This window comes from Aquarana catesbeiana, linkage group LG03, assembly GCF_042186555.1.
Source record: "Aquarana catesbeiana isolate 2022-GZ linkage group LG03, ASM4218655v1, whole genome shotgun sequence".
Taxonomy (NCBI): domain Eukaryota; kingdom Metazoa; phylum Chordata; class Amphibia; order Anura; family Ranidae; genus Aquarana; species Aquarana catesbeiana.
Window position 1 is genome coordinate 736,666,184 of NC_133326.1, and position 23,235 is coordinate 736,689,418.

General features: G+C 40.8%; 1 protein-coding gene across 1 annotated transcript in view; it reads left to right on the forward strand.

Annotated features, from left to right (window-relative positions):
* LOC141133855 (NACHT, LRR and PYD domains-containing protein 3-like) overlaps positions 1 to 23,235 on the forward strand; it is a 179,672-nt gene that overhangs the window by 16,626 nt on the left and 139,811 nt on the right. The window contains 2 exon segments of the mRNA XM_073623438.1: positions 1,105 to 1,163; positions 5,539 to 5,838. Coding sequence (XP_073479539.1) covers positions 1,136 to 1,163; positions 5,539 to 5,838 — 328 coding nt within the window. The 5' untranslated portion in view covers positions 1,105 to 1,135.

Below are 23,235 nucleotides of genomic sequence, written 5' to 3' on the forward strand. Positions count from 1 at the left end.
ACAGTAACTTGAATGGGAGAACATGGTAGATTCCTGTGGCACCTCCTGATAAGCAAAGAGAAGGTGCGGCAGATAACTCTCCCAATCCCTACGAGAGGTTGCAAATGTCAGAAGCAACTGTTTCAGTCTTCCATTGAACCTCTCACAAAGTCTGTTGGTATGGGGGTGATAAGGAGAGCTCTGTAGGGGCTTTATCCCACAGAGCCTCCATAACTGCTGAGTGAGCTCAGCAGTGTACTGAATCCCCTGGTCAGAGATGATTTCCAGAGGGAAACCCACCCTGGCAAAGATCCGGAGCAAGGCATCAGCCATGGTTTCTGCGTGGATATTTGCCAGGGGAATGGGCTCCGGGTACCGGGTGGCATAATCCACAATGGTAAGGATATATCTCTTCCCAGAAGGACTAGGTTGGGGCAATGGTCCTACCAGGTCTACGGCAATGCAGCTATAGGGTTCATCAATGATAGGTAAAGGGTGTAGGTGATCTTTCAGTGGGCCCCCATGCATACCCACCTGCTGGCATGTGTCACAGGTCCGGCAATACTGTGAGACATGCCCCGTAAACCCTGTCCAAAAAAAAGACTGAGTCAGACAGTGGAGGGTCCAGGTCCTCCCCAGGTGATGACCCAGACCCTCCAGCCAGTGTCCACAACACCAACCTTCATGAAGAATCCACTTTGAAGCATCTTATTATTGAATGTAGTCATCTGCTAATCACACATTGCTTCCATTTTGGGGCCTTATCCTTTTTATCACCTAACCTCTCTATAGACATCTTACTGGCTGATACTTTGGTGCTGATTAGTACCAGTCTTGGCTATGAATGGCACAGATTTGTGGAGGAGATGCCTAAATATATGAGTCTGTATAAATGGTGGTTCTAAACAGGGTGAAATAAATTTGTGACCCCGATATATACCAATCAGGTGAATGCTAGGATGAAGTTATTGATTGACCCCCATAGTTATGGGCTGTAAATGACAGAAGTCCATTTCAGATCTTCTCAGATTGGACAACTAGACAGCCAATTGTTATTCACATAAGGAAGCAAAATCCTGTTCATCACACTACAAATGAGTTTATTATTGTTTGTGCTTCTTCCAGGTGATGTCATCTCGGGTCATCTCCTGATGTCATGGCGACCTCTTCCTCCTCCTCACAAGGTATGACTGCTGATCCTGACAATCCTTTCCAATATTTTCCTCCATCTCACATCTCCAGAGATTGGAATTAGATGATAGGACGTCTCATGTCTCCATAGTCTGGACATTTCCTGTAGACATATGGTCATTCCACCCATTAGAAGAGTTCAGGAGCTTTTATCAATTCCACCATCACATTCCTGTGTCTTCAGATTGTATTTATCATTGATGGAAATGATCTTCTGAGATGGCCCAGTGATCCATAATGACTGGAGGACCCCAAATTTTATGGTGATTAGTAGGGTTGTCCCGATACCACTTTTTTAAGACAGAGTACAAGTACCGATACTTTTTTCAAGTACTCGCCGATACCGATTACCGATACTTTTTTTAAATGTCACGTGACAGTTTTTTTTTTTGCTATTTTTTTTGGGGGGGGGGGGGTGAACGTTGTATGTGTGTGTTTTTTACAATTTTTATTTTTTACAATAATATATTTTTAGTCTTTATTGTTTTTTTTTTTTTTTTTTTAATCAGCCCTGTTGGGGGGCTTTGATGAGATATCAGGGGTCTTAACAGACCTCTGATATCTCCCCCTTGAGACAGAGAAAGAGACAGAGGATAGAGATTCCCCAGTCCCTTTCTCTGCAGCCTCAGCTGCACTGAGAATGAATGGAGAGAAGACAGTGGCTCCTCTCCATTCATAAACTGACACATCGTAATCACAGGAGATTACAATGTTTCAGTTATGTGAATGGACAGAGTCAGCTGACTCTATCCATACACAAAGGAAGGAGGAGGGGGACGGCGGAACGGAGGGGACAGATAAGGAGAGAGGAATGGAGGGGACAGATAAGGAGAGAGGAATGGAGGGGACAGATAAGGAGAGAGGAACGGAGGGGGAGAACGGAGGGGGACAGATAAGGAGAGAGGAATGCAGGGGACAGCGGAGAAGCACAGAGGAAAGGAGGGGACATGGAGGAGGATGCAGTGACAGTCAGCTGTGAGCGATCACCGCTGTATGTCACTAAAGCTGGGGAAAGCCGCTGGGGGAGAATCTTGTAACTCCCCCACGCGCCGATCACAGCTGTCCTCTAGGTATCGGTGGAAGCATCAGGAGCATTTGCCCGAGTACAAGTACTTGGGCAAATGCTCGGTATCGGTGCCGATACCGATACTAGTATCGGTATCGGGACAACCCTAGTGATTAGTGTAGCGGTCGGGGGAATCCTTTGTCTATAATCCTAAGTAGAAAAACACCCTGGGTTACATGACACATACTGCTGGTAGATTTGGAGGTAATCAGAGTTTTTAGTTCACACTGATCAGACACATCATTATTCAGGGGAAGGTTTCTTAAAAGATTTATAGTTTCATAATAAAGTATTTTCTTGAAATACCTCAACCAGTAATATATGACATTCTGGCCACTAGATGGAGCTGAATATTATAGGAAATAAACATTAGACACTTTATGTGGATTATTCATGAAGGTGAATCTTTTATAAATATACCCCTTAGGTGTTTGCACCCAATATTCATCCATCTGAGAGGTAACTTACCATTATGGAGGCAACCATGAGATTATCACAAGGGATCCAATGCCTCCATAGGATAATAGACATATTGGGGGATAATTTCATTTCCCTTCCCTTCTATATGCTCTTTATAGCATTGCCAGCTGCCAGTACAGACTAACAGTGCCTTGAAAAAGTATTCATACCCTTTAAAATTTTCCACATTTTGTCATGTTACAACCAAAAACATAAATGTATTTTGTTGGGATTTTATGTGATAGACCAACACAAAGTGGACATTAATTGTGAAGTTAAAGGAAAATGATAAATGTTTTTCAAAATGTTTTACAAATAAATCTGTGAAAAGTGTGGGTGGCATTTGTATTCAGCCCCCTTTACTCTGATACCCCTAACTAAAATCTAGTGGAACCAATTTCTTTCACAAGTTACCTAATTAGTAAATAGAGTCCACCTGTGTGTCATTTAATCTCAGTATAAATACAGCTGTTCTGTGAACCCCTTAAAGGTTTGTTAGAGGACCTTAGTGAAAAAACAGCATCATGAAGGCCAAGGAACACACCAGACAGGTCAGGTATAAAGTAGTGGAGAAGTTTAAAGCAGGGTTAGGTTATAAAAAAACATATCCAAAGCTTTGAACATCTCACAGAGCACTTTTTATTTCACCATCAGAAAATGGAAAGAGTATGGCACAACTGCAAACCTACCAAGACATGGCCGTCCACCTAAACTGACCGGCTGGGCAAGGAGAGCATTCATCAGAGAAGCAGCCAAGAGGCCCATGGTAACTCTGGAGGATCTGCAGAGATCCACATGTGGAAGAAGGTGCTCTGGTCCGATGAGACCAAAATTGAACTTTTTGGCCTAAAAACAAAATGCTATGTGTGGTGGAAAACTAACACTGTACATCACCCTGAACACACCATCCCCACCGTGAAACATGGTGGTGGTACTATGTTGTGGGGATGCTTTTCTTCAGTAGGGACAGTGAATCTGGTCAGAGTTGATGGGAAGATGATTGTAGCCAAATACAGGGAAATCGTCGAAGAAACCTGTTGGGGTCTGCAAAAGACTTGAGACTGGGGCGGAGGTTCACCTTCCAACAAGTCAACGACCCGAAACATCCAGCCAGAGCTACAATGGAATGGTTTAGATGAAAGCATATTCATGTGTTAGAATGGCCCAGTCACAGTCCAGACCTAAATCCAAATCTGTGTCAAGACTTGCAGCTGTAATTGCAGCGAATAGTGGTTATACGAAGTATTGACTCAGGGGGATTTAATACAAATGCACACCACACTTTTTACATATTTATTCCTTCCACTTTACAATTATGAGCCACTTTATGTTGGTCTATCACATAAAATCCCAATAAAATATATTTACATTTTTGGTTGTAACATGACAAAATGTGGAAAATTCCAAGGTGTATGAATAAAAAATGAAAATCAATAGTGCTGCGCTGGTCCAGTAAAGTGTAACTATATGATAGTGTGCGGTAAAAGCAAAAATGTAAAGAAAAAAATATAATTGGAGGGGTGTGCAGGTAGTATGTCTGTCCGCACAGTATCCTGTGAAACAATCCAGCAATGTAAAAGGGTGAATATCTATCCTGTATCAGTGTAGCGTGTGCAGGGAACCAATAGATATAATCCTCTTGCACACCTAGTGCTAGTAAAACCTGTGCAGATGAGCTTTAAAGTGCTATAGTGTCGCTGTGCAACCCGTATCAATAAAATGTAATCGTAAAGCATGTGTAACAAATAATAAATATCACAGAAATAGCATATACATACAATAGAAATAAAATATGTGGATAAAAAAGTGCAAGTCCTGCAGGGTGAATATATATGGACACGTAAATGTAATCGTAAAGCATGTGTAACAAATAATAAATATCACAGAAATAGCATATACACAAAATAGAAATAAAATATGTGGATAAAAAAGTGCAAGTCCTGCAGGGTGAATATATATGGACACGTAAATGTAATCGTAAAGCATGTGTAACAAATAATAAATATCACAGAAATAGCATATACACAAAATAGAAATAAAATATGTGGATAAAAAAGTGCAAGTCCTGCAGGGTGAATATATATGGACACAAAGTGAAAAACTATATAGAATAAATATTGTGCAGAAAACTGTGCAAAAAACGCATCAGTGCAACATAAGTGTATGGCATCACTCTATATGGCCCAAATAGAAAATGCCATTAGAAATATAGCTGCGTGAAGTCCAGAACAAATTATTTTGCAAGTCCAGTAAAGCATATGTGCCAGTGCAGACTCAAAGAAAATATTCAGTGATCCTTTTAAAATCCAAATGTGCAATAAATAATTGGTGGGGTGCCGAAAGAGAGAGGGTGTTTATCCTCTTCGTGCTTAAACACACGCAGATAGGTAGTGGCCCCTTACCTTGCGGCAATGGGACAACCGCATAAAGTGTAAATGGAGGAGATGGTCTCTCTTTGGGGTCCCCGGGGCCGGAGCCGATGGTCCCTGTGCTTTAATCCCTCAGTACCAGCATTGACAATAGCAGAGTCAGCATATGGAGGAACAAAAAAAGGGGATGCCAGATAGTGTAGTATTTTGAGCAAGATGATGCTTTTATTCAAGTCAACAGCATGTACTCACATGGAGCAGATGTACATCACATGTATATCCTACGAGCGGCGAGCTCGTCAAACCCGGTCTGTGTCAGTGCCTATCCCGTCCCGTCCCATGGTTGTAACATGACAAAATGTGGAAAATTCCAAGGTGTATGAATACTTTTTCAAGGCACTGTATCTGCTGTCATGTGTCAGAAATCATCCAATCAAGATAAATGTTTATGGTTGCTGATTGTCCTCTCTGCAGGGTCAGCTCCTGTTGTCCTAGGGAAGGTCAAACAAACCCCCGGGGATCTTATCATATATTCTCTGGAGGATCTGAAAGGAAGTGACTTCAAAAGATTTAGGAACAAATTGTCTGATTTCTCCTATGGAGATAAACGTCCCATCCCCCGAGGAAAACTAGAAAATGCAGACTGGATCACCACCAAGGACCTCCTGATAGATGCGTATGGAGAGAAAGGGGCTCTGGATGTCACCATTTATGTCTTTACATTGATCGGTCTGATGGGACCTGCAGATGACCTCCAGAGAAAAGCACAACATGGTGAGTTCCCGTCTATAATGTCCATTTCCTACCAATTCCTGATCAATATCTGTGTGAGAAAGAATTATGAATGTCATCCAGGGAAAGCAAGTGACAAATTAGGAGCTTCCAACTGGATGAACCACTTCCCGCTGACAGTACACATATGGGGCCTCATGGAAGTATACATACAGGATATATTATATAATATATTATATACATACAGGATATATTATATAATACATTTTATACATACTGGATATATAATACATTATATATGTAGCGGTACTCAGGGCTGCTGAGTTGGTTATAGCAATCCGCCAATCACCCTGCTGCCAACCCCCCATCCATCACTTTATAGACAATGAACAGTCAATAATTTAGTTTTCTCTCTTTTATTTGTGGGATACAACTTGAATGAAACAAGGGAAGTATGAGATGCCCATAAAGATTTCACTTTGTGGAGTATCATCCATGGCCTTGGCCTAGTAAATGGATTTTTCACTTTAGAATCCTCACTGCAGACTATTGCTTCTTCTGTTACTTGGCATATCTGACTGAAGATTTACTACTCACTGCTTCTATTTGAACTAGAAGAATCACCCTGAATAATTCCCTTTTTTAGACTAAAATGATGTTATCTCCATGAATTCAAGAACCAGAGCTACACACAGCTGCTCCCTCCAGCCTCCATTAATTAAACAGTCACCCGGTCTTTAGAAGTTGTTACTAAATGCACACACACAGGATCTCCTCTCCTGATGTCTTGACTAGGGATGAGCCAAACACCCCCCCGGTTCGGTTCACACCAGAAACTGCGAACGGACCGAAAGTTTGTGCAAACTGTAGAACCCTGTTAAAATCTATGGGACTCGAACGCTTGAAATCAAAAGTGCTCATTTTAAAGGCTAATATGCAATTTATTGTCCTAAAAAGTGTTTGGGGACCCGGGTCCTGCCCCAGGGGACATGTATCAATGCAAAAAAAAGTTTTAAAAACGGCCGTTTTTTCAGGAGCAGTGATTTTAATGATGCTTAAAGTGAAAAAAAAGTAAAATATTTCTTTAAATATCGTACCTGGGGGGTTCCTATAGTATGCCTGTAAAGTGGCGCGTGTTTCCTGTGCTTAGAACAGTCCCTGCACAAAATGACAATTTTAAAGGAATAAAAGTCATTTGAAACTGCTTGCAGCTATAATGTAATGTAAAATGACATAGGTACCCCCCGCCCCCCCAGCCCCTTTGGGTCTTGTATGGATATTAAGTGGAACCCCGCACCCAAATTAAAAAAAGGAAAGGCGTTGAGCCCCTGGGCCCTATATACTCTGAACTAGGGATGAGCTTCGAGTTCGACTCGAACATCGGCTGTTCGCCAGTTCGCCGAACAGTGAACAATTTGGGGTGTTCGTGGCAAATTCGAAAGCCACGGAACACCCTTTAAAAGTCTATGGGAGAAATCAAAAGTTCTAATTTTAAAGGCTTATATGCAAGTTATTGTCATAAAAAGTGTTTGGGGACCTGGGTCCTGCCCCAGGGGACATGGATCAATGCAAAAAAAAGTTTTAAAAACGGCCGTTTTTTCAGGAGCAGTGATTTTAATAATGCTTAAAGTGAAACAATAAAAGTGTAATATTCCTTTAAATTTTGTAGCTGGGGGTGTCTATAGTATGTCTGTAAAGGGGCGCATGTTTCCCGTGTTTAGAACAGTCTGACAGCAAAATGACATTTCAAAGGAAAAAAAGTCATTTAAAACTACTCGCGGCTATTAATGAATTGCAGGTCCGACAATACACATAAAAGTTCATTGCTAAAAACTGCATGGGATTTCCCCACAGGGGAACCCCGAAGCAAATTAAAAAAAAACTGGCGTGGGGGTCCCCCTAAATTCCATACCAGGCCCTTCAGGTCTGGTATGGATATTAAGGGGAACCCCTGCGCAAAAATAAAAAAAAATTCCATACCAGACCCTTATCCGAGCACGCAACCTGGCAGGCCGTAGGAAAAGAGGGAGGACGAGAGCACACCCCCCCTCCTGAACCGTACCAGGCCACATGCCCTCAACATTGGGAGGGTGATTTGGGGTAGCGGCCCCCCAAAACACCTTGTCCCCATGTTGATGAGGACAAGGGCCTCATCCCCACAACCCTTGGCCGGTGGTTGTGGGGGTCTGCAGGCGGGGGCTTATCGGAATCTGGAAGCCCCCTTTAACAAGGGGACCCCCAGATCCAGCCCCCCGTGTGAAATGGTAAGGGGGTACTCCTACCATTTCACAAAAAAACTGTCAAAAATGTTAAAATTACAAGAGACAGTTTTTGACTCTTCTATCTTCTTTCTTCTATCTTCCTTTGGTTTCTTCCTCCATCTTCTTCTTCCTCTGATCCTCTGCTTCTTTCTCCGGTGTTCTCGTCTGGCATCTTCCTCCACGGCGTCTCCTTCTCTTCATCTTCTTCTCTTCATCTTCTTTTCGGGCTGCTCCGCATACATGGGAGGCTCCTGCTGTGTAACGCTTCTCGTCTTCTGATGGTTCTTAAATAACGGAGGGTGGGGCCACCCGGTGACCCTGCCCCCTCTGACGAACAGGGACTTGACGGGGACTTCCCTGTGGCATTCCCCATGATGTCTCGGGGGGGCGGGGTCACCCGTTACATAAACCCCCTCTGACGTCATGGGGAATGCCACAGGGAAGTCCCCGTCAAGTCCCCGTGCGTCAGAGGGGGCGGGGTCACTCGTCAGAAGACGAGAAGCGTCACACAGCGGGAGCCTCCCATGTATACAGAGCGGCCTGAAAAGAAGATGAAGAGAAGAAGATGAAGAGAAAGATGAGAGCATCCCCCCCTCCTGAACTGTACCAGGCCAAATGCCCTCAACATTGGGAGGGTGCTTTGGGGTAGCGGCCCCCCAAAACACCTTGTCCCCATGTTGATGAGGACAAGGGCCTGATCCCCACAACCCTTAGCCGGTGGTTGTGGGGGTCTGCGGGCGGGGTGGCTTATCGGAATCTGGAAGCCCCCTTTAACAAGGGGACCCCAGATCCCGCCCCCCCCGTGTGAAATGAAAAAAGCTTTAATTCTTCCTTGCACTTGGTCAGACCATCAGATTACTACGCTCGACACACATTTTATCGGTCTTTCTTCAACACCTTACTCTTGGAGACTCAACGAGTCCTTATTAATTGAACCGACTCATCAACAGGAAATAGCTTCTGCCATTAAAGATTATTTTACATTAAATAATACTCCAGATATATCCCCCGCTACTCTTTGGCTAGCTCACAAGGCAGTCTTGAGAGGACGGCTCATCAAGATGTCAGCTCAAGCTAATAAAGAAAAATGGGCAAAAATTCACTCTCTCACAATGGATCTCCATAAATTATATAGGGTACATACAAACTCGCATGACCCAGATATCTTTAACATGATTTCTCAAAAACGCAATGAATTAGACTCCATCCTAACTTTTAAAGCAGAAAAGGCCCTCCGCTGGTCAAAAGCTAAATTTTTCCTCTCAAGTAATTCTTATTCAACAATGTTTGCCCATAAATTAAATCAATCTATTAAACCCACTCATGTATACAAACTTAGAAATAACACCAATCAATTAGTCACTCATCCGCAAGACATCCTATCAATTTTTTCCAAATTTTATTTGGAGCTCCTTTCTAAACCTTCATCATCAATCTCACCTTCCACATTATCATGGCTAGACAATATTCCTTTCCCCTCATTAACCTCCTTACAAACGGACCTTTTAAATGCCCCATGCACAGACGAAGAAATCATCCAAATAATTAAATCCCTTAAAAAAGGTTCTGCACCTGGTCCTGATGGATTTTCTTCTTTTTATTATAAACAATTTCACCAACTATTAATCCCTAACCTAAGCAAATTATTTAATAAGATACTAAAAGGAGACCATTTCCCAGAAGAGATGCTCTTATCTAATATGTCTTTAATCCCAAAACTGAATAAAGTTCACACACTGCCCCAATATAACAGATCAATCTCAGTTATAGGCATGTGCAAAATGAAAAAATTTGTTTCGTTTCGTTTCGTTTTAATTCGTTATTTAATTAATTTAGTTTAGTTAGATTCGTTAAATTCATTAAATTCGTTTTTCAAATCAGTTTCGTTTTCGACCGAATTCGAAAATCGGTCGAATTCGAAAATATTTCAACCGGATTCGATATTATTTCAACCGCATTCGAAAATATTTCAACAGCATTCGAAATTATTTCAACTGTATTAGAAATTATTTCAATTGTATTCGATAATATTTCAATCGCATTCGAAAATATTTCTACCAAATTTGATAATATTTCAACCGCATTCGAAATTATTTCAACTTTATTCAAAATTATTTCAATCGGATTCGATAATATTTCAACCGCATTCGAAATATTTCAACAGCATTCGAAATTATTTCAACTGTATTAGAAATTATTTCAACTGTATTAGAAATTATTTCAATCGCATTCGAAAATATTTCTATTTTCGAATTTGATAATATTCAGATAATATTCAGATAATATTCCTCTTCAGCAAACCAGAAGAACGCTGCATGGTTTCGCGTCACCATGGCAGTAAAAGCTGTGAGAGGGATTGAGCGCACCCCAGACTGCATCCGTCATTGGTAAATAAAAATGATTACATTCTCTGTCTCTCTCTCTCTGTGTCTCCCAGAGGCATATCTAGTGAAAATGGCACCTATAGCAAGCACTGAAACTGCGCCCCTGTCAAAAAAAAAAAAACAGCTAATAAAACTACAGGTTTTAAACCACTTCAGCCCCGGAAGAATTTACCCCCTTCCTGACCAGAGCACTTTTTGCGATTCGGCACTGCATCGCTTTAACTGAAAATTGCGCGGTTGTTCGACCTGGCTCCCAAACAAAATTGAAGTCCTTTTTTTCCCATAAATAGAGCTTTCTTTTGGTGGTATTTGATTACCCCTGCGGTTTTTATTTTTTGCGCTATAAACAAAATAAGAGCGACTATTTTGAAAAAAACGCATTATTTTTTAGATTTTGCTATAATAAATATCCCCCAAAAATATATAAAAAAACATTTTTTTTCCTCAGTTTAGGCCGATACGTATTCTTCTACATATTTTTGTTAAAAAAAAATCGCAATAAGCGTTTATTGATTGCTTTGCGCAAAAGTTATAGCGTTTACAAAAAAAAAATAATAATAAATATATATATATATATATATTATTTTTTATTCTATTCTGTTCTATTGTTACTCTATTCTATTCTATTCTATTTTTTTCTATTCAAATTTGAATAGTAAAGAATAGTAAAGAATAGAATAGAATAACAATAGAACAGAATAGAATAATATATATATATATATATATATATATATATATATATATATATATATATATATATATATATATATATATATATATATATATATATATATATATATATATATATATATATATAATATTTTACTCTATTCTGTACTATTTTTTTCTAATATATATATATATATATATATATATTTATATATATATATATATATATATATATATATATATATATATATATATATATATATTTATACATATATATATTATATATTTATATATATATATATATATATATATATATATATATATATATATATATATATATATATATATATATATATATATATTATATTTTCTGATCTGATCTATTGTTTTTCTAAGATATTATTTTCTATTCTATTTCAATTCAATTTCATTCTATATGAAATTCGAATTTCGGAAATTTTTATATATATATATATATATATATATATATATATATATATATCAATCATAGAAAAACAATAGAACAGATCAGGGAAAAAAATTATATACATCTTTTGAAATTCGAAATTCATATAAAATGAATTCAAATTTGAATAGAAAAGATTAGAATAGAAAAACAATAGAACAGAAAATAATCTAATATATATATATATTATATTTTATTCTATTCTATTGTTTTTCTAGTCTATTTTCTTTTCTATTCGAATTTGAATTCATTCTATATGAATTTCTAATTTCAAAAGATGGTTATATATATAAATATTTTATATATATATATATATATATATATATATATATATATATATATATATATATATATAACCATTTTCCGAAATTCGAATTTCATATAGAATGAATTCGAATTCGAATTGAAAAGATTAGACTAGAAATAGAAAATAGACTAGAAAAAAAATAGAACACAATTGAGTAAAATATTGTTTTCTAGTCTATTTTCTTTTCTATTCGAATTCGAATTCATTCTATATGAAATTCGAATTTCGGAAAATGGTTATATATATATATATATATATATATATATATATATATATATATATATATATATATATATATATATATATATATATATATATATATATATATATATATATATATAACCATTTTCCGAAATTCGAATTTCGTATAGAATGAATTTGAATTCGAATAGAAAAGAAAATAGACTAGAAAAACAATAGAACAGAATAGAATAAAATATAATATATATATTAGATTATTTTCTGTTCTATTGTATTCCTATTCTAATCTTTTCTATTCGAATTTGAATTCATTCTATATGAATTTCGAATTTCAAAAGATGGTTATATATATAAATACTTTTTCTGCAGCAAAAAATTTCATTTTCCGAACCGATTTTGGGGCCCCGTATCTCAGGGCCACTTGGTGCTAGGAACCCCAAATTTGGTGTGCAAAACATATCCAAAGCTGAAGTTCCTAGCTCTAAGTGGCCCCGAGATACGGGGCCCCAAAATCGGTTCAGAAATGTCATTCCCTGCTGCAGAAAAGTGCTTGACATTTTCTGAACCGAGTTTGGGGCCCCATAGCTCAGGGCTACTTGGAGCTAAGAACCTCAAATTTGGTGTGCTAACCCAGTGGAACTGGTACCATAACATATCCAAAGCTGGGGTTCCTAGCACTAAGTGGCCCCGAGATACAGGGCCCAAAATCGGTTCAGAAAATGTCATTCTCTGCTGCAGAAGTGCTTGACATTTTCCGAACCGACTTTGGGGCTCCGTATCTCAGGGCCACTTGGTGCTAGGAACCCTAAATTTGGTGTGCTAACCCAGTTGAACTGGTACCATAATATATCCAAGGCTGGGGTTCCTAGCACTAAGTGGCCCCGAGATACGGGGCCCCAAAATCGGTTCAGAAAATGTCATTCTCTGCTGCAGAAAAGTGCTTGACATTTTCTGAACCGAGTTTGGGGCCCCATAGCTCAGGGCTACTTGGAGCTAAGAACCTCAAATTTGGGGTGCTAACCCAGTGGAACTGGTACCATAACATATCCAAAGCTGGGGTTCCTAGCACTAAGTGGCCCGAGATACAGGGCCCAAAATCGGTTCAGAAAATGTCATTCTCTGCTGCAGAAGTGCTTGACATTTTCCGAACCGACTTTGGGGCTCCGTATCTCAGGGCCACTTGGTGCTAGGAACCCCAAATTTGGTGTGCTAACCCAGTGGAACTGGTACCATAATATATCCAAGGCTGGGGTTCCTAGCACTAAGTGGCCCCGAGATATGGGGCCCCAAACCGGTTCGGAAAATGTCATTCTCTGCTGCAGAAAAGTGCTTGACATTTTCTAAACTGATTTTTGGGGCCCTGTATCTCGAGGCCACTTGGTGCTAGAAACCTCAGCTTTGGAAATTTTATGGTGCTAGTTCCACTGGGTTTGCACACCAAATTTGGGGTTCTTAGCTCTAAGTGGCCCCAAGATATGGGGCCCCAAATTCGGTCAACTGTGTCCATCTGCAGCAATGTCATTTTGGGACCCTTTGGGTTCAGAGACCCCAAATTTTGGCTGCAGCTTCTATTCTAATCTTTTCTATTCAAATTTGAATTCATTCTATATGAATTTCAAACCATCCAATAGATGGTTATATATCAATAAATAACTAATATATATATATATATACCGTATATACTCGAGTATAAGTCGTTCTGAGTATAAGTCGAGGCCCTAATTTACCACAAAAAATGGGAAAAACGTATTGACCCGAGTATAAGACGAGGGTGAGAAATGCACAGCTACTGTAGGTGGAAAAGAGGGTCAACAATGCCCATTTGCATGCCTCACTGTGAGACCCCAAATTTTGGCTGCAGCTTCTATTCTAATCTTTTCTATTCAAATTTGAATTCATTCTATATGAATTTCAAACCATCCAATAGATGGTTATATATCAATAAATAACTAATATATATATATATATATATATATATATATATATATATATATATACCGTATATACTCGAGTATAAGTCGTTCTGAGTATAAGTCGAGGCCCTAATTTACCACAAAAAAATGGAAAAACGTATTGACCCGAGTATAAGACGAGGGTGAGAAATGCACAGCTACTGTAGGTGGAAAAGAGGGTCAACAATGCCCATTTGCATGCCTCACTGTGCCCATTTGCAGCCATAGGTCCCCTGAACTTCAAACTCGTTAGTTAAGGGTTCCTAGATGCCCCCTAGCTGCAGCCAAAATTTGGGGTCTCTGAACCCAAAGGGTCCCAAAATGACATTGATGCAGATGGACACAGTTGACCGAATTTGGGGCCCCGTATCTCAGGGCCACTTAGTGCTAGGAACCCCAGCCTTGGATATGTTATGGTACCAGTTCCACTGGGTTAGCACACCAAATTTGGGGTTCCTAGCACCAAGTGGCCCTGAGATACGGGGCCCCAAAGTCGGTTCGGAAAATGTCAAGCACTTTTCTGCAGCAGAGAATGACATTTTCTGAACCGATTTTGGGCCCTGTATCTCGGGCCACTTAGTGCTAGGAACCCCAGCTTTGGATATGTTATGGTACCTGTTCCACTGGGTTAGCACACCAAATTTGAGGTTCTTAGCTCCAAGTAGCCCTGAGCTATGGGGCCCCAAACTCGGTTCAGAAAATGTCAAGCACTTTTCTGCAGCAGGGAATGACATTTTCTGAACCGATTTTGGGGCCCCGTATCTCGGGGCCACTTAGTGCTAGGAACTTCAGCTTTGGATATGTTATGGTACCTGTTCCACTGGGTTTGCACACCAAATTTGGGGTTCCTAGCACCAAGTGGCCCTGAGATACGGGGCCCCAAAATCGGTTCGGAAAATGAAATTTTTTGCTGCAGAAAAAGTATTTACATATATAACCATCTTTTGAAATTCGAAATTCATATAGAATGAATTCAAATTCGAATAGAAAAGATTAGAATAGGAATACAATAGAACAGAAAATAATCTAATATATATATTATATTTTATTCTATTCTGTTCTATTGTTTTTCTATTCTATTTTCTTTTCTATTCGAATTCGAATTCATTCTATACGAAATTCGAATTTCGGAAAATGGTTTTATATATATATATATATATATATATATATATATATATATATATAATATATATATATAACCATTTTCCGAAATTCGAATTTCATATAGAATGAATTCGAATTCGAATAGAAAAGAAAATAAAGACAAAGGCTAAATTAGCCTATACGGGGATAGGGGAAAAAAGAGATAAATTCCCTTTTCCCCTGGGACTTTTAAGGTGCTTCTTAACTCAATGATTGAACAATAATTTCCGTACCAGTTATAAAATTATTATTTTTATTTGATAAAGATTAAAAATATCTATGTCTCACACAGAAAGAAAGAGACATAAAAAAGCGCTTAAACATAAATAATTGGAACATAAAGTCATTAACATTATACAATGCTACATAAAGCAGCTACTTATAGGTGCCATAACAATCTGCCACTTGCTCTGCTCGACATGTTTCGCTCAAATGTGAGCTTCTTCAGGAGTATTTAAAGGCAAATGATTGTGGTGGACTCTGAATAATGAAAGAATAAGCAAAGATCAATACATCAAAATTCAAATATATACAAAATATATACAGAGCATAACCCAAGATATTAGACTTGGTTGATACACTGGTACAGAACACTAGAGTATATATACATAAATCTAAAAAACCAAATAAACCAAATAGTTATAAGTAAAAGAGATTTAAACTGCATATCTTACCAAGCTGCAGTGCAACCCTGTAGCATAAATGCCCGCATAGAATAGAGCTGGTGCCAACTTTAAAAGTAGGGGATTCTCATGGGGGAGGGGACCTCAATGTCAAAAAGGTGACCACAGGAGTATATAAAGTACTTGAACAGGCCCTTAAAGAAATAAGAGATAAAGTATGGATTAAATGAAGGGATCGCATAGGATATCACTTTGATACCAAAACACCCATATATTTAAGAGTGTATTACCTTAAATAGAACCAATTGCTAATCCTGATCGGGACCATAAAGGTCTCCCAGCCAGTACAGATTATAAAGATGGAGATGGACACCGAAATCTGAAGGGCTAATACCTGGTGAAGGCACAGTTAAACTGTCCTAAGGGAGCGGTTCCCTTCACAGCAGTTTTCTGAGTAAAGAGAAAAAAGGGGAGAGAAGATATGATAAAGGGCCATTGAAAATCGAAGAGCTCAAGACACTGACCGTGATAAATGGGCTGGAGAGGAGCGACTTACTTGAAAAGGCATCCAACGGCACATAGGCTTGAGGGGGCTTGAAGCGTCCTCCGTGGCTGAGCACCGATATCAGAGTGTGAGCGGTGTCCAACCGCCTTTAAATACCCCCATCCCGGCGGCGTCTGATTTCACCGCCGGGATGCGGACGTTCATTGAGATTGCCTGCGTCATGACGTGGGAGGGCGCCGCGGCGTCATTCTGACGTCAGCGGCGTCCGTAGTCCTTAATGCGCATGTCTGAATGGTTCTGGAGCCTGTGACACATACGAGTGTCACACGGCGCCATTTTGGATAAGGGAAAAGATAAGGGAAAAGCAAGCATTGTCATCCTGGAACATATAATGTCAATCCAAGTAGGCGGTCACTGTTCTAAAGCTTGAAAGCTTGCATGAAAAGGTTCCCTAGAGGTGTATTAAAGGCTCCTAGAAAGAATTAATCTAAACCAAAAGGACCAATACTGACAAGACCAGACTCAATTATTAGGGCCACCATCGTGGGGGCGATTGGTTCCTCACCCCCAACGGTGGGTGCCCTGGGCGTCCGTGTGGTCGAGATTGACAGGGATGGCCCCAACCATTTATAGAGAATTCATTGATCAAAATCATTATTTTTCTCCAGAACTGGAGAAATGAAAGCGGGAACAAAGGTATATTAATAACTGCAGCCCGTAAGATAGGCAATCATTTCAGTGGAAATACACAGATGTCACATACAACAATACAATGTACATAATATCAATACATCTGTTAAATGTCCGATTTTATACCAGACATAAATACAGAGTGAATACCTGCTTAGATGAGAATTGGAAACATAAGATAGAATGAATGGTGGGAACACACAAAATGAAAAGGGGGGGGAAAAAAGGGGAGGAAGAACAGATGAACAGGAACTGAAAAGAAGCCAAATTGGGGCTGTTAATACCTAAGTTTTCAAAGAAAGGGCTTGAAACTGAACGCCTCATTCATGCCCGGATATTTGAGGGCCGATAATTCGTGTATCCAGCGAGTCTCCCTTTGGAGGAGGAGTCTATCATAATTTCCCCCTCTATCCCCAGGGGGAATATGTTCCAACGCAAAGAAGTGTAGGCACTTAGTATCAAAATTATGATATAGACCTACATGGCGGCTGATCGGAGTCTCCATTTTCTTTTTACGTATCAGGGAGACATGATCCCTGATACGACAGAAAAAAGGTCTCTTGGTTTTGCCAATATAAAACATATTGCACTCCCATAGCATAATGTACACAATGCCAATAGATTGACAGGTTACTGCAAATCTTGGTTTGTACAAGTGCCCATTGGGTAGTAGAGACTTCGAGTCGCCAAGATGTACCTGCAAAAGGAACAATGATGGCATGGCCTACTGCCTCTGTCAGTTTCTTTGACTTTGACAATATTATTTTCATAATGACTGTGTACTAACGAATCCCTCAAGGATCGGCAACGTCTGAACGTGATCTCCGGATAAGGATTTAAATGTTTGGCTACTTTTTCGTCCCCCATCAACAAGTACCAGTACTTGTTGAGAATTTCACGTGTTTGTTTGTGTTGATTGGAGTAAGTAGTGATGAGTCTAACTCCAGGATTAGCTTTTTTAGGTCTACTACTGTGTAGAAGAGAGACTCTATTTTGATTCTTAGCTCTGAGGTATGCTTTTTTAAGGCATTTTTTGCTATATCCTCGGTTTAGGAAGCGCAGACGTAGACATTTTGCCTCCTTTTCGAAGTCAGACTCATCGCTACAGTTGCGTTTAGCTCGCAGATATTGCCCATAGGGTACACTTTTAATGAGGGGAACCGGATGAGAACTGGTGGCATGCAGCAATGAATTTGCTGCAGAGGATTTACGGTATAGGGTCGTTCTGATGCTACCATCTGGTTTCACTGTGATTAGAGTATCCAAAAAAGTCAGACTAGATTGACTAAATTCAACCGTAAATTTGAGGTTGAACCTATTGGTTTTTAAACTTTCCAAGAAGGTCAAGAGGAGATCTTGGGAGCCCACCCATATAAAGAAAACGTCATCAATGAATCTCCTCCATAGGGGGATTTGATCCATGAATTTCTGCATATCATCATTGGAGAATAGTTCACGTTCCCACCCCCCCAGATACAGGTTGGCATAAGAGGGGGCACACTTGGTCCCCATAGCCACCCCCTGTATCTGGAGGTAGTGGGATCCTCCAAATAGGAAGATGTTGTTGGAAAGAATAAACATCAGCAGGTCCAGAATAAACTCATTGTAATGAGCAGGTGTCTCATGATTTTGAGAAATGAAGTAATTGACAACTTCCACCCCCTGGGAATGGGGGATGGAGTTATACAAGGCCTCCACGTCAAGGGCCACCAGCCACGCGCCCGAGGGAATAGAAATCCCATCAAGGGCGCGTAGCAGGTCATTGGTGTCCTGAAGGTAGGACACCAAGCCCTCGACGTGGGGCCTGAGGAAGTCATCGACTAGTTTACTAGCCGTCTCCGTGAGACTGCCATTGCCCGAGACAATTGGGCGGCCCGGGGGTTTGGTCTGACTTTTATGGATCTTGGGAAGTGCGTATAGGGTGGGTATTCGTGGAGTTGTAACATTGAGGAATTCCCAAGTGGATTTATTAATGAGGCCGCTACGATAAGCAGAACCAATTAGGTGTTGGTAGCGGTTAATAGTTAAAGTGACGTGAGTCGATGATATTTTACGATACCATTCTTGGTTCTGGACAATAGCCAGTACCATGGACTCGTATTGGCCCCTGTCCATCACTACCAGATTACCGCCCTTATCCGCAGGCTTGATGATAATATTTTGATTTTGCTGTAAAGATTTTAGAGCCTGAGTTTGGGAGGGGGTTAGATTGGTCTCGGAGGTGTTCCTCCATTTAGTTTCCATAATCTCCTTGGTGACTTGGTTCGTGAACGCCCATACGTTCGGATTGCCTTGCAGAGCAGGAAATTTGGAAGATTTGGGTTTGTAGTTACCAAATGGGGCAGTGTTGGGGAGATGAGGAAGGATCAATGGAGGTGGGGGAGGGGGCGGGGGGTCAACAGCCGTTTCGAGGGCACAAGCCTCGAGCAAGTCTGTTTCACTGATCCCCCCCTCCTCCCACAGCTCCATTAGATCCTCCATGGCCTTGATGTCATTAATGGACATCTCCTTCCAAAGAGGATTCTCAAAAGATGAACTCTGAATAGCTGGGGGAGGCCTGTCATATAGAATTTTAAACATAAGTTTCCTTGAAAATAAATTGAGGTCTTTTATCAATTCGAAGGGGTCTATCTTTCGCGTAGGGCAGAAAGTGAGGCCAAGCTTCAACACAGAGACTTGTTCTGCCGACAAAGGATACGAGGAGATGTTAATCACCTCGAGTTGAGTTTCTGTGGTTTGGGATTCCCTGAATCCAAACTTGTGGGTCTCTTGGGGTCCGGCATCATCTGAGTGAAAATTGGGGCCGGGCGAAAATCCTGCTGTGAAGGAAAAGTAATTTTCACTCAGATGATGCCGGACCCCAAGAGACCCACAAGTTTGGATTCAGGGAATCCCAAACCACAGAAACTCAACTCGAGGTGATTAACATCTCCTCGTATCCTTTGTCAGCAGAACAAGTCTCTGTGTTGAAGCTTGGCCTCACTTTCTGCCCTACGCGAAAGATAGACCCCTTCGAATTGATAAAAGACCTCAATTTATTTTCAAGGAAACTTATGTTTAAAATTCTATATGACAGGCCTCCCCCAGCTATTCAGAGTTCATCTTTTGAGAATCCTCTTTGGAAGGAGATGTCCATTAATGACATCAAGGCCATGGAGGATCTAATGGAGCTGTGGGAGGAGGGGGGGATCAGTGAAACAGACTTGCTCGAGGCTTGTGCCCTCGAAACGGCTGTTGACCCCCCGCCCCCTCCCCCACCTCCATTGATCCTTCCTCATCTCCCCAACACTGCCCCATTTGGTAACTACAAACCCAAATCTTCCAAATTTCCTGCTCTGCAAGGCAATCCGAACGTATGGGCGTTCACGAACCAAGTCACCAAGGAGATTATGGAAACTAAATGGAGGAACACCTCCGAGACCAATCTAACCCCCTCCCAAACTCAGGCTCTAAAATCTTTACAGCAAAATCAAAATATTATCATCAAGCCTGCGGATAAGGGCGGTAATCTGGTAGTGATGGACAGGGGCCAATACGAGTCCATGGTACTGGCTATTGTCCAGAACCAAGAATGGTATCGTAAAATATCATCGACTCACGTCACTTTAACTATTAACCGCTACCAACACCTAATTGGTTCTGCTTATCGTAGAGGCCTCATTAATAAATCCACTTGGGAATTCCTCAATGTTACAACTCCACGAATACCCACCCTATACGCACTTCCCAAGATCCATAAAAGTCAGACCAAACCCCCGGGCCGCCCAATTGTCTCGGGCAATGGCAGTCTCACGGAGACGGCTAGTAAACTAGTCGATGACTTCCTCAGGCCCCACGTCGAGGGCTTGGTGTCCTACCTTCAGGACACCAATGACCTGCTACGCGCCCTTGATGGGATTTCTATTCCCTCGGGCGCGTGGCTGGTGGCCCTTGACGTGGAGGCCTTGTATAACTCCATCCCCCATTCCCAGGGGGTGGAAGTTGTCAATTACTTCATTTCTCAAAATCATGAGACACCTGCTCATTACAATGAGTTTATTCTGGACCTGCTGATGTTTATTCTTTCCAACAACATCTTCCTATTTGGAGGATCCCACTACCTCCAGATACAGGGGGTGGCTATGGGGACCAAGTGTGCCCCTCTTATGCCAACCTGTATCTGGGGGGGTGGGAACGTGAACTATTCTCCAATGATGATATGCAGAAATTCATGGATCAAATCCCCCTATGGAGGAGATTCATTGATGACGTTTTCTTTATATGGGTGGGCTCCCAAGATCTCCTCTTGACCTTCTTGGAAAGTTTAAAAACCAATAGGTTCAACCTCAAATTTACGGTTGAATTTAGTCAATCTAGTCTGACTTTTTTGGATACTCTAATCACAGTGAAACCAGATGGTAGCATCAGAACGACCCTATACCGTAAATCCTCTGCAGCAAATTCATTGCTGCATGCCACCAGTTCTCATCCGGTTCCCCTCATTAAAAGTGTACCCTATGGGCAATATCTGCGAGCTAAACGCAACTGTAGCGATGAGTCTGACTTCGAAAAGGAGGCAAAATGTCTACGTCTGCGCTTCCTAAACCGAGGATATAGCAAAAAATGCCTTAAAAAAGCATACCTCAGAGCTAAGAATCAAAATAGAGTCTCTCTTCTACACAGTAGTAGACCTAAAAAAGCTAATCCTGGAGTTAGACTCATCACTACTTACTCCAATCAACACAAACAAACACGTGAAATTCTCAACAAGTACTGGTACTTGTTGATGGGGGACGAAAAAGTAGCCAAACATTTAAATCCTTATCCGGAGATCACGTTCAGACGTTGCCGATCCTTGAGGGATTCGTTAGTACACAGTCATTATGAAAATAATATTGTCAAAGTCAAAGAAACTGACAGAGGCAGTAGGCCATGCCATCATTGTTCCTTTTGCAGGTACATCTTGGCGACTCGAAGTCTTCTACTACCCAATGGGCACTTGTACAAACCAAGATTTGCAGTAACCTGTCAATCTATTGGCATTGTGTACATTATGCTATGGGAGTGCAATATGTTTTATATTGGCAAAACCAAGAGACCTTTTTTCTGTCGTATCAGGGATCATGTCTCCCTGATACGTAAAAAGAAAATGGAGACTCCGATCAGCCGCCATGTAGGTCTATATCATAATTTTGATACTAAGTGCCTACACTTCTTTGCGTTGGAACATATTCCCCTGGGGATAGAGGGGGAAATTATGATAGACTCCTCCTCCAAAGGGAGACTCGCTGGATACACGAATTATCGGCCCTCAAATATCCGGGCATGAATGAGGCGTTCAGTTTCAAGCCCTTTCTTTGAAAACTTAGGTATTAACAGCCCCAATTTGGCTTCTTTTCAGTTCCTGTTCATCTGTTCTTCCCTCCCCTTTTTTCCCCCCCCTTTTCATTTTGTGTGTTCCCACCATTCATTCTATCTTATGTTTCCAATTCTCATCTAAGCAGGTATTCACTCTGTATTTATGTCTGGTATAAAATCGGACATTTAACAGATGTATTGATATTATGTACATTGTATTGTTGTATGTGACATCTGTGTATTTCCACTGAAATGATTGCCTATCTTACGGGCTGCAGTTATTAATATACCTTTGTTCCCGCTTTCATTTCTCCAGTTCTGGAGAAAAATAATGATTTTGATCAATGAATTCTCTATAAATGGTTGGGGCCATCCCTGTCAATCTCGACCACACGGACGCCCAGGGCACCCACCGTTGGGGGTGAGGAACCAATCGCCCCCACGATGGTGGCCCTAATAATTGAGTCTGGTCTTGTCAGTATTGGTCCTTTTGGTTTAGATTAATTCTTTCTAGGAGCCTTTAATACACCTCTAGGGAACCTTTTCATGCAAGCTTTCAAGCTTTAGAACAGTGACCGCCTACTTGGATTGACATTATATGTTCCAGGATGACAATGCTTGCTTTTCCCTTATCTTTTCCCTTATCCAAAATGGCGCCGTGTGACACTCGTATGTGTCACAGGCTCCAGAACCATTCAGACATGCGCATTAAGGACTACGGACGCCGCTGACGTCAGAATGACGCCGCGGCGCCCTCCACGTCATGACGCAGGCAATCTCAATGAACGTCCGCATCCCGGCGGTGAAATCAGACGCCGCCGGGATGGGGGTATTTAAAGGCGGTTGGACACCGCTCACACTCTGATATCGGTGCTCAGCCACGGAGGACGCTTCAAGCCCC